The 12,012-nt window shown below is 38.0% G+C and overlaps 1 protein-coding gene and 1 long non-coding RNA gene across 6 annotated transcripts in view; one reads left to right on the top strand and one right to left on the bottom strand.

The window, feature by feature from the left end:
• DDAH1 (dimethylarginine dimethylaminohydrolase 1) overlaps nucleotides 1-12,012 on the top strand; it is a 137,985-nt gene that overhangs the window by 99,747 nt on the left and 26,226 nt on the right. For all 5 annotated transcript variants that reach the window (XM_025912439.2, XM_025912438.2, XM_025912440.2 and 2 more), the window contains 2 exons: nucleotides 5,012-5,085; nucleotides 5,913-6,032. In XM_025912439.2, the coding sequence (XP_025768224.1) occupies nucleotides 5,012-5,085; nucleotides 5,913-6,032 (194 nt within the window). The remainder of the gene's footprint in view (nucleotides 1-5,011; nucleotides 5,086-5,912; nucleotides 6,033-12,012) is intronic.
• Nucleotides 2,783-12,012, bottom strand: part of LOC112848663 (uncharacterized) — a 51,574-nt gene continuing 42,344 nt past the window's right edge. The window contains exons 2-3 of the long non-coding RNA XR_003222441.2: nucleotides 5,558-5,686; nucleotides 2,783-3,099 (exon numbers count right to left, since the gene is read on the bottom strand). This is a non-coding gene — a long non-coding RNA (uncharacterized LOC112848663). The remainder of the gene's footprint in view (nucleotides 3,100-5,557; nucleotides 5,687-12,012) is intronic.

Raw genomic sequence — 12,012 nt, 5'->3', positions numbered from 1 at the left:
CCTGAAATTTTCTCAGTGTAATGGCACAGTTTATGCCAAGAACCTCTTCCTCTGGTCAGAGGTCTTTCCACAGCATTTCAACCTTAACGTTTTTGCCCCAACTTCTAATTACGCACCTAAGCATCGAGGCTTGCCTCTATCACTATCTGTAAGCACTTTTTTGGTAACATTCAATCCTTAAGTTAATATCTTGAAAGTTATTTTATTCAAAACTGAGATCCTGTTGGGATATTAGATCCTTATCTGCTTGGCACCTCATTTACATCTGATGTCTGGTCCTGCCTTCTATTTCCTACCTCTCAATTAGTTTTTCCTTTTTTAAATTGTGGTAAAATATATATAACATGAAATTTGGCATTTTAAACATTTTTTTTAAGTTTATTTATTTTGAGAGAGAGCATGAGCAAGAGAAGGGCAGAGAGAGGGACAGAGAGTGAGAGAATCCCAAGCAGGCCCTGTGCTGCCAGCACAGAGCCCGACCTCACAAACCATGAGATCATGACTTGAGCTGAAACCAAGAGTCAGACACTTAGCTGACTGAGCCACCCAGGTGCCCTTCAATTTTTGGACTCAGCAGAGTCAGGTAGCACTTTCCACATTTTCTGGGTCCTCTTCCTTCTGTAACTCAGAGTTTCATTAACAATTGATTGAAGGGTGCCTGGGTGACACTTGATTTCAGCTCAGGTCATGATCCCAGGGTTCCAGGATGGAGCCCTGTGTCAGTCTCCATGCTGGTGTGGAGCCTGCTTGGCATTCCCCCTGCCCCCTCTCTCTCCCTCTCTCTCTCTTTCTCTCTCTCTCTCTCTCTCTCTCTCTCTCTCTCTGTCTCTCCCCTCTTCCCTGCGCACACTCTCTCTCTCTCTCTCTTTCAAATAAAAATTAAAGAAAAAAACAAGGAACTAAAAAACAAACAAAAAAAACCCCACAACTGATCAAGAAATGGACAGAAGGAAAGCAGCTTTCCCACTCCAGTTCTGCTGAGAATCTTGTCAGTCAGGCGAGCAGCTACTGGAAGAAATTACTTCAATCCTCTTTCTCTTAAATAATCATGAACTTACCTCTACTTCTATTTTTCTATTTTTATGGAATATGGAGCAACTAAAGAAGAGTTATAAATGTTTATGTACAACTTAAAGACTAATGATAAAATGAGCACCCGGTGCCTGCCACCTGGCTTAAGAAATTGCCAGGACCATAGGAACCCCACTCCTCCTCTCTTTTTTTTTTTTTCCTCTTTGTTTTGCTTGTCTTACAGGTTTGTATGATTAGAGTCCTGCTATAGGAACTATTCTGTGATTTGTGTGTTTTTGATTCAACTTGGTGTGTGTAGCTAGTGTCTTCACTGCTATATGGTATGCCATGGAAAAACTACACCACGATGAATTTATTCATTTTACTGCTGATGTATATTTGAGTGTTTTCCAGTTTTTGTCTGTTGTCTTCAGTGCTGCTATGTACATTCTTGTGTGTGTCTCCTGGGAATGTGTATAAGAGTTTCTCTCAAGTAAACAACTAGAAATGGAGTTTCAGGTGATAAACTTTTTACTCCAGTGAAATGTGTGTGATTTTTTTTCTTGCATCTACTGATGTGATTAATTGCACTAATTAATTTTCTGATATTGGTCAGTCTTGCATCCCTGGGGTGAAGTCAAACTCCATTGTGATATATTCTCTTTTTACTACAATGTTGGATTTAGTTTGTTAATTTTTTTTTCAAGACTTTTGTTTCTGTGACCTGTAATTTTTCTTGCTTGCTATCTTTGTCTGGCTTTGGTAAAAGAGTTATCTTAACCTCACAACATGTATTGGGAATATTTCCTGTGTTTCCATTCCCTAGATTCAGTACTATTTGAATTGTTCATTCCTTGAACTTTGGTAGAACTTACCTAGAAACAGGCCCTAGTTTTCTCTGTCAGGAGATTTTAAACTGATTTAGTTCCTCAAATGATTGCATGACTGTTGAGGGTTTTCTGAGTCAGTTTTCGAGAGTTCTGTTTTCTAATACTTTGTTTTTATCTAACTTCTCAAAATGTTGGGTATAAACTTATTCATATCTTCTTCCTATCTGTTTTAAGCTTCATAGCACTATAGCTATGTCCCCTTTTCATTCATAATGTTTATTTGTGCCTTATCTTTTTTCTTTTGTGTCTGAGATCTGTTGATTTCATTAATCTTTTCAAAGAACCAATTTGGGGTTTTGTTGAATCCTCTTTCTTGTATATTTCTTTTTCTCTTCCTGTTTCTATCTTTAATTCCTTCCTTCAAATTTGTTTTTATTCTGTTCTTTCTTTCTTATATTTCAAGCTAGAACTTTGTTTCTTTAATTTTGAAACTTTTCTCATCTTTAATGCAAGTAGTTAAAGCTGTTGTAACTTTCAAGTAACTTTCAAGTACTGCTTTAGCGGAATCCTTCCTGTTTTTATATATATTTGCTATCATTAAGTTTTAAATGTTTTCTGATTTCCATTACGATTTATTCTTTGACTCATTTGTGTTCTTTAAAAAACGTATCGATCATTATTGCAAGTTGCAGGGACACCCAACTCATTACCCTGATAGTTCATAAGGGAAGGAAAGATTCAGGCATTTAGCTGTGTTTCCTTTATGCATTCTATTTCAAGTAAACCAAATACTTGGCTAAGAAAGTTTTTCTTTTTAGAATTCTAGCCCGTAAATGTAGATTCCTAATAAACTAATGGATCTGTGTAATGATGGTCACACGATGTTAAAACCTTTATATGAGAGCTTGACGGAGAACTTTATAATGTAGGAATCAGGCTGACATTTATTAAGCAGAGAATTTTTTGTTGGCCTTTCCAAAATACCACTGGAACACACAGATTATTCTAGTATCACTGAAAACGTGGCAGTCAGTCATGTGCCTCATGATGTGCTGCAATAGTGCAGCCCCACCTCAGAAGTAGTCCTATCCAAAAAAAATCTTTTGAACAAGGATCTAATTAAGCATCTACATGAAACTATCAGTTTACTGAAAATACAAAGGATAAAGGAACATTTTCATGTTAGATGATACACGAGGAAGCAACCAGCCGAATCCAGGCTGTAGGATCATCAATAGGACAAATGACCTGGCTTCTTCTGTAAAAGAATAAGGTGAGAGGGTGAGTTGATACAGAAAAAAAGATGACATAAGAAACGTAACGACAATTTTTTTTTTTAATCTTGCAGTTCTAGAAGTTATTACTTACATCAGAAAGGCCATTTAGGGGATATAGTCTACCATACTGCTAGAAACAGAAGTCCAACTTACTTTTTAAAGAGACAAATTTGCTTTTCTTTGTACTTTGCTACCTTAGTCTTTTAAAATAGAAATAGTATGCAAGCCCCATTATAAATTTGTTTAAATTTGCTTAATCCGTTAGATGTTTTTCCTAAAAATTGTGTATAAATCTAATTTATAAATCTATTTTTGTCTTAAAAGAATTAAAGAAATTTGCTTTTTAAATTTCAGCTGACTTTTTTAGTAAAGTGAGTAATACTTTTGTCAAATAAAAGACCCTTTCCCTTAGTTAAGTTTTGATTTGTATGTAGTGACTTTTCTCAAGGGACAACATAAACATACCATTACAAAAACGAACAAACAAACCAAAAAATACATGTCAGTATACCACCAAGGAATCTTCCCATCTTCCAACAGAATAAGCCATTAACTTGTCATAACATCATTTGACCTATGTCATTTACCTCTTTTATAAGGACATCATGAGGATTAAAGTTGTAACATTATAAAGTCTATCAAGCAATTCTTTTTACATGGTTTCTCTTCTTATACTTTACCCTAATGTTCTGGATCAAACTATATACTGATTTCAATTTGAATATTTTTTCACATATTATGTATAATTCTTTTTCAAAGTATTCAGGGAGATTAAAAACCCCCACAATTATATATTGCCTAATGCAATCTACTATAATTGTTTGCTTGCCTCTAAGTTGGAGACCATTGTTATTTAGGGTTTTGCCTTCTGAGAAGAATATTTATGGAATTTCAGAAAAGCCAAATAAGTAGAATGTTCCATTCTCCTAAACTGTAGTACTTTGTAGATAGGCATTTTGATTTGAAACGAAAGATAAAAGTTTTAAGGACATCTCTTAGAAGTCAGACCTGAAGACCAGTCAGCCCTAAACTTGCTTTACCCAGATAGTTTCTTCAGCCTTTACATCATCATTATAAGACAGGGAATCCGACTTCATCACAAATTCCTAGAATTATTAATTGGGGGTGGGGGGAGGGGAAGGAAGCATTCCTCACATTCCATTGCTATTACTTAATTTTTTATTACACATTAATATGTTTAATTCTATTATTTCCTAAGTGAAAATTTTATTCTTTTGTTGTGGTAAAATATACATAATATAAAATTTGCCATTTAGCTATTTTTAAGTGGACAGCTCAGAGACATTAAGTACATCCACACTGTGTTGCACCCATCACCACCATCCATCTCCAGCACTTTTTCACTTTCCCAGACTGGAACTTCATAGCCGTTAAACACTGACTTCCTAGTTCCTCCTCCCCTCAACTTCTGGCAGCCACTGTTCTACTTTCCACATCTGTGAATTTGAAAAAGGTTTTTCTAAGGACAATATGGGTTTGCAAGCATAATTCGTTCTGGAAACATGCTTATAATCCAAAGCACTTGTATATCAAAGGGAATTTCGAGAACCATTGGCTCAGTTGCGATCATGACATTCGGCGTCTTGTACTGCTCATATTGCAAGACATCACTAGTTTATCAAATTAAAATTTATTAGAAATGTTTGCTCATCTTACAGAACACTTGGCAGAACAAGCTTCTTGCAATCCAAGGTTTTACTGTGGTTTGAAATCAGTTTAGTGTAAAGAGAGCAGGGGTCAGAGTACAAGCAGAGCTGCCTTCTGTGATAGGAAAAAACTGTGTGGTGCTTTAAGGTCATTATTTACAGATAAAGAAATAGTGTGCCGTCACTGGTGCCACATACTCACTATGTTCCATGACATTTATTATAGGCAGAGAATTTTTTGTGGGCCTTTCCAAAAGGACAAATCAACGAGGTGCTGAAATCTTGGCTGATACTTTTAAGGTAGGTAAAGGATAATTTATGCCCAGCATACAGTAATTATTTAATAAATATTCATAGACACATTGAATCAGTATGTCATGAATAATGGTATCTATATGTTACCAGCTTTGCAAAATAATGCCTAATATTTGTACATTTGCTAGAAGTTTTAAGAGTTATCAAATTCAAATTTCTCAATAAATAAGCTGCATTGGGCTACCATAGCCACAAAAGACAAAGTTATCATGGACGTCTTCTGTTTTCTCTCCGTGTATAATCATGCAACCACCTGGCAGATTTCCTGGCACAATAAATGACTTCAAAAAAATTCTGGGGACCCAGCTAACTCTAACATGAAGTGTAGATTTTTCGGATTGGAATCAAGGATCACTTGTACTCGGGTACCTATTATGTGCTGGAAGCTGTGCTAGATATTGCACATACATCCTCTCATGGTCCCTTTACTCTATTGATTATTAATAGATTGACTCACCAGACGGCTTAGGAAGGGATATAACCCCCAAGAAGCTCTTTCCGTCTTGAGGGTGTGAGGTTCTAGTTTGCACAGGATTTTCAGACATATCCTTCCAGAGTAGCCCACTCCGTAGATCAAGCAGCAAAGCTAGGTGTTGACACAGTCACACATCTGAGAGAGAAGTCTCTGCACTTTCTTCTTAAAAGTAGTCTTTATTTAATTGGCAATACCAAAACCTACAGGTCCCAGTTCTTCTTCCAGATATTCAGGGCCCCTGGCACCCTCTTTAGAAATAGGCATATTTGGGGCAGGTTTAAATCGGTTTTAGAATTATTCTGCAATGCCAAACTGCTTGTTTCTATTATACGCATAGGACTATGCAGTCTCCACAGTCCCGGTGGCTGATGCTTTGCATTTGAAGAGTTTCTGCAGCATGGCTGGGCCTAACCTAATCGCAATTGGATCCAGTGAATCTGCACAGAAGGCCCTAAAGGTAGAAACAAAACTATGCTTCTTAATGCAACAGGCAATGCCTACCACATGTTTTTTTTCTAATTCTGTCTACTGGGCGGGCAGCAAGCAGGATTGGGGGGAAGAGAATAGGCTGGTACTGGAACTTTCTCAGATATACTATCGTGACCTCAGATTCATTGAGAACCAGCAACACCTAAGTGTTGGAAGAACTCATCACTGGTGAAGCATTCTTACTCATCCACCAGGTTTCCTAGAAAGGCCGTGATTCAGACAGAATAAGAAGTACCAAACTCAGGGCGTCTGGGTGGCTCAGTCGTTTAAGCCTCCGACTTCGGCTCAGGTCATGATCTCACCGTCTGTGAGTTCGAGCCCTGTGTCAGGCTCTCTGCTGTCAGTGCAAAGCCTGGAGCCTGCTTTGGATTCTGTGTCTCCCTCTCTCTCTCTGCTCTTTCCCCACTCATGCTTTGTCTCTCTTCCTCTCCCAAAAATAAGTAAACATTAAAAACAATTAAAATAAAAAAAAAAAAATACCAAACTCATCACAGTTATTTCCTCCTGGAAAAAGGAAGGCATGCAGCCAGTAGCACTTTTCCTAAGTAAGATAGTTGGTACACAAGGGGTTGTTCTATTATTCTTACCCTTTTGTATGTCTGAAATATTTGATAATGATCTTTTAGAAAGGCATGATTGGGAAGTACATAAAAACTATAACTTCTTTGTTTGCATTTAGAACACTTAAATTTTAGGACAGGAATTTGTCTCATTTCACAGGCGAGAATAGGAAAGCACAGAAAAATTGTGATTTGCCCAAATCACACAGCTAGGTCAATAGTGGAAGTCATTGATAATGAAGAAAACCTTCCACTGCTACAGTGCTTTATAGTCCAAAGACCCGTTCCTTCTCTGTAACAGCCCCGTGAGATCATCTGGACGCTCTTTCAGGGCAAAGACTATGTCTGTTTTGCTCACTATTGTTCTCCTTCGTGCTTGGTCCATGGTGGGCCCTTAATAAAAATCAGGTTAATGGATGAATAAATAAGTGAGAGAGGCGATAGTTATCTCCATTTTGCAGATGAAAACTAGATCAAATGACTCAACCCAGGCCCCGAGGCTAGCACTAAATGGTGGGCTGGCATTACCACCCCCTCCTCATGATTTACTGAAGGACTAAAGAGAGAAGTTCTTCTCAGGCAAAGAGAGGAAGTCTGTGCCCCAAGGTGCACAATTAATTTTTGTGCCCTTTTAGGTCTTTACTTGTCTACCTGAGTGCTAGACTTGGCGCAGTTTGTCTCAGAAGAAATCATTGCCTGCCATTTACTGAATTTTCCCCCTGCATTTTCTGCAGCTTCTTCAGCCAGCTCTGCTGGCCTTTCCATCTTCCTTTTCTCATACCATATCTTTGATTGTATTTCTAGGACTTTAACAATTGTTGCTAAACAACCTGCCTCAGAACTTGAATTTGGTGGCTTTTTCTATGCTCCCTTTTTTGTTCTGCTTCATCTGGATGGCTATGTCAACTTTACACATAAAGAAGGTGGTGCCTTGAAAGAAAGTATTTGATGGATGGTATCACTCAAAGGATCTAGGAAGATTATTTTTCTCCTCAGGGTCTAACTGTGGTGTTTATCCATGGCAGCTGGGTTGGTCAGCACATGTCTGAAATTGAGTATAAGGGAGGGAGAGGGCTGAAACTGGTTTATACTGTGCTCTTGTGTTAATTAGCAGAAGGAACCTCTTCTGGGTAGACAAATTACAAAAAGTAGCCCCATCTGCCATTCTGGGTAGACTAGATCCCTAACTCAAGTAGCTTGGCCCCTAATTCAGATAGGTCACTTACTCAAATAGTCTGGAGAAGCAAACATCTAACAAATTAAGAAATAATACAATTATGGTTAACTAACAAAACATTCTATGAAGTAGTCCTGACTGCTTTCACAGGATGGAGCTCCTTGAAGCCTAGATATTGGGAGAAAACTTCACAGACAAAAATGGGCCTAGATGTGGGTCTTAAAGGATTTGGCAGGGCGGGATTCAGTGAGACAGTGTTTCAGGTGGGGACACAGTATAAGTAAAGACTGAGCCAGACACATACAAACTAGTCTAACCAATGAAGAGTTTTCCTGTGAGCTCCGGGAGATACAACTGGATGGAGCAGATGAAGTCTGAAGAAATAGGGACTTAAAAGTGAGGAAGAAGATGAGCTTTTCTCCATGAAACATGGCTTTTGAACATGGGCTTCTGAAGAGAAGGGTTTGTATTGCTTTAGAGATGTTGAACCAGCATTCGTTTTGAAAAAAAAAAAAAAAAAAGATGAAGGGGAAAGACCTTGCAATCCGAAAAGAGGACCACTGATATCCTGGGAAAAGAAAGCCAAGCCCCAAGTCCCATTGTATGCCTTAGTAACTCACCACCTTTTTTTTCTCCCTTCATCTTTCCCTTCCCATTGTCAAGTCAAGTCCTCTAAGGTCACATCTTTTAAGGGCCTCCTATGTGGACTTTACAGTCCTCCTTCCTGTAGAGTCTATTTGAGTTAGTGTTAATAATGATGCTCACTCTATACTTGAAACCTTCTGTGTCAGAAGCTATAAATAATCCTCACTAGAAAGGCATTCACTCTTTGGAGATCATGTTTTCCATCAGCAAATGTGCTTCCTAAGCCACAGGCCTGTAGAGTTGGCTAATGCCTACCTGCCATGTTTCTAGCATCAAAAAGATTCTCTTATTTGTAGTGAAAGCAGATGGACAAAGTAAGAATAGTGAGATCTCCATGCAGGCATGTTCTCAGGTCGGAACTAGGTGGGTTGGTGAAATTCAGATTTAGTGAACTCAACTGTTTATTTATTTGAGAACAGTTTTGGCTTCTGTATTAGAAAAGTCAATAAAATTGATAGTGTGGCAAGTCCTACTACTAATTTGGAGATATCAGTACTGACATAGATAGGCAGAAAGACAAATAGATAGAAACAAATAGATCATTTGCACATAGTGAACACATATTTTTTTCCATTTGACGGGTGAAAATACTGAGATCTGATGAAATAAAACATTTTGAATACGACCTCAGGGTTTTGGAATCAGATTTCCTGGGCCTTAATTTTCTTCCTCCCAGTTGCCCACCTCACTCTATACCTGTTCTTTTTCAATTGGAAAACTTTTCCCAATTATTTTGCCTTAAAATTATTCTGGCTAGGCTTCCTCTTTCTCCTTTCCTCTCTCCAACTACCCACTACCTCTTCCCATTTTTTTTGCTGCAGTGTCCAGGATCTGACCCATCAGGAAAGATGTGAGTTTGGTCCCAGATGTCTGTTTTTCCCTTGCAAATCTTGATGTCTCTGTAGAGAAGCCTGTGGCCATTTGGGCATCTTGTTGAAGGGCATAACACTTAAACAGGTGAATCATGCCTTCCTGTGCCACACACTGAGAGCTTGAATACTTCCCACATCTGTCCCTGCTTGTGGAATACTTGCCTCCTTCAGAGCCAGAAAACTATTTCTTACATATTCATGCAAAGCTGAGAGCCCAAGGGTTTCTGGTTAGACTTATTGCATTTGAAACACTTTGTAATGGGTTGCAATCAATTTTGGTTAATGAAGTGGGATCTTATGGAGATAGTCATCATATCTGTCTAGGTTGTAGTAGATTTAACAGTGTGTACATTGTATATTTAAATGAAATCATCAGTCTAGGAAGACTTGAGCAACTCTCTGCTGAAAAGCCAGAACACATTTAATACAGGGCACATTTAATACACATTTAACACAGAGTATATTTAATGAAAGGAAGGAAAAAAGGATATATTATTACTGCATTTTCCTGTTGATATGGCCAAGGTGCTGGAGGTTAGGTTGATTTGAACAAATACCTAAAGACATTTAACATCAAGTTTTACCCTTGAAATACTATTATCTAAGCAAAATTCATCTTTAGAGCAACGTGTCCATTTTATAGTGTTTTCCCCATACTTTCCATAATTCTGCTCATGCCTTTGGGCAGTTATACCTTCATCCTGCCCTTCTAACTGCAAGAGAATTCAATCACCAAAAAATACGTATTCTATTATTTCATTCATTTAAAGTTAAACAAAAGACAAAACTTTAAGAGGTAAGGGAGTTGTGGTCCAGTGGGCTATTTTGTATTTATAATTTTTAAAGTTACAGAATTATGTATATAATGTATTATTGGAAGTGGGCTGAAATTAAGTTACATAAAGTAATTTTCCAAAATCTGGGTCTAACCCTTAAACCCTTACTTTACCTGCTACATGATTCCTGTCTTTCCTGCAGACAAGCTTGTTTTTTATTTTATTAATGAAGAAAAACAAGACAAACTTCATACCCCTTGAGCAACATCTTCCCATTTTCCCTCCCCCCAGCCCTTATACACCTTAAATATATACAAGTTTTGTCAGTTATACCTCAATAAAGTTGGGGAGGCAAAGACATGACAACAAGTAGATTTGTGCCACATCTCATCCATTTTTTTTTTCTAGATCCATTCCAAAATCAACTTGCTTTCCAGGAACCTGGATTAATTACATGGTCTCTGTCATAGGAGGACAGACTGTAATTCCTGCCCTCTCGAGGGACTCACTATATTGATTTTTAACTCAGTCTCCTTGGTGGCATTCAGTCCTCCAGTCAATTAAGGGGGGGGGGGGAGTGGAGAAAGGAAGGAAAGACAAAGGGAGGGAGGCAGAGTAAGAGGGAGGGTGACATTTAGCTGAAGTTTTCCCAAAACTAGGGAGATGAGGAAGCTCAAACCGGGAAACCCCGTGGAACTGACAAGCTGGGGGGGCTGTGCCATCTGCTGGCCAGGTAGCAAGCAGAGTGCTCTCACCTTCCTAACCCCTCAAGGAAACCAGTTATTTGCTCCTTTTGGCATCTACAATTTTGTTTATTGGCCTTTTTTAAAATTAAAATTCCATTCTTTTGTCTCACAACAAATTATTATTTTTAAATGCTTTTGATAGAAGTACTAAAAGGATGTGGTAAGAAAAGAATTATGAGTTCACCACTCCTTTTTTTGGTCCTTGTCATGTAAATGGAGCTGAAATATAGTAAGTGGAAATCCAGTAGACTTGTAATTTTAAATTAAGATGCTCATAACGTATCTTGATGGAAATGTCTTTTGGTTTCTTATCTACTTCCTGAAATAACTAACTGCATTTGTAACATTTCTTGAATGAGGACATGGGCTGCTTCGCAGAGAATTTAAATTCCATAGCACGAAGCATGTTTTTTCTTTTGAATGACTAACGATATAACAGAGGTCACTCAGACAGTATTTCCTCTCGTTTTGACTCAGCGTCAGCATTGATTTTTTGTCCAAAAATGTCCATGTTATTTTATAGATGGTCACATAAAGAAAGAAATGGAAAAACCCTTAATGTGTTTGGATTTTGTATGTTTTTTTATTGCCTGGAATTTCCTTTGATGATAACTGGAACAACAAATAGCAAAAACCAAAAGACAGAATGAGACCTAACTAGTATCAAAAGGGTGATTGAAATGGAAAAACAAAGACTTTGCATTTCTAGTTGTTGTTGTCACAGGGAATTATGGTGTGTAGCCACAAGATTTCCCACTTTGGGTCTCTTCTGTGAAATAAATGCTGACAGTCCCATTGTAGGTTTAATTTAGTCTTCTTATTTGGTTGTCTGTTCTAGTTGTATTCATGAGACCCACAAAACAATGACTTAAAAAAAAATCTACCATGTCTGAATTAAGAAATTAACAGAAAACCAAATCGCCTCTGAGTTTGTAACAACTGTTTATGCTTTTTTCCTGGCAGCGGTTGCCTTATCTGACGATATTCCCAGAGCTGTATGCCAACAAGGCTGGGGTGGCCAAAATAAAATACTTTGGCATGATAGGGCCATAAATAATCTGAAGCTGTGAGACCAAAACAGCCATGCTGAATTTCAGCACTAGTTCCAAGGCAGGAAGAAGGCAAAATTAGCCAAGTAGGAGAAAGGGAATAATAATAGGGTTTTATTCTCT

Source organism: Puma concolor, chromosome C1 (assembly GCF_028749965.1).
Source record: "Puma concolor isolate L17-30 chromosome C1, mPumCon1.1.hap2, whole genome shotgun sequence".
NCBI lineage: Eukaryota > Metazoa > Chordata > Mammalia > Carnivora > Felidae > Puma > Puma concolor.
The sequence above is the reverse complement of the archived record's forward strand: the minus strand, read 5'-3'. Positions and strand labels throughout refer to the sequence as shown.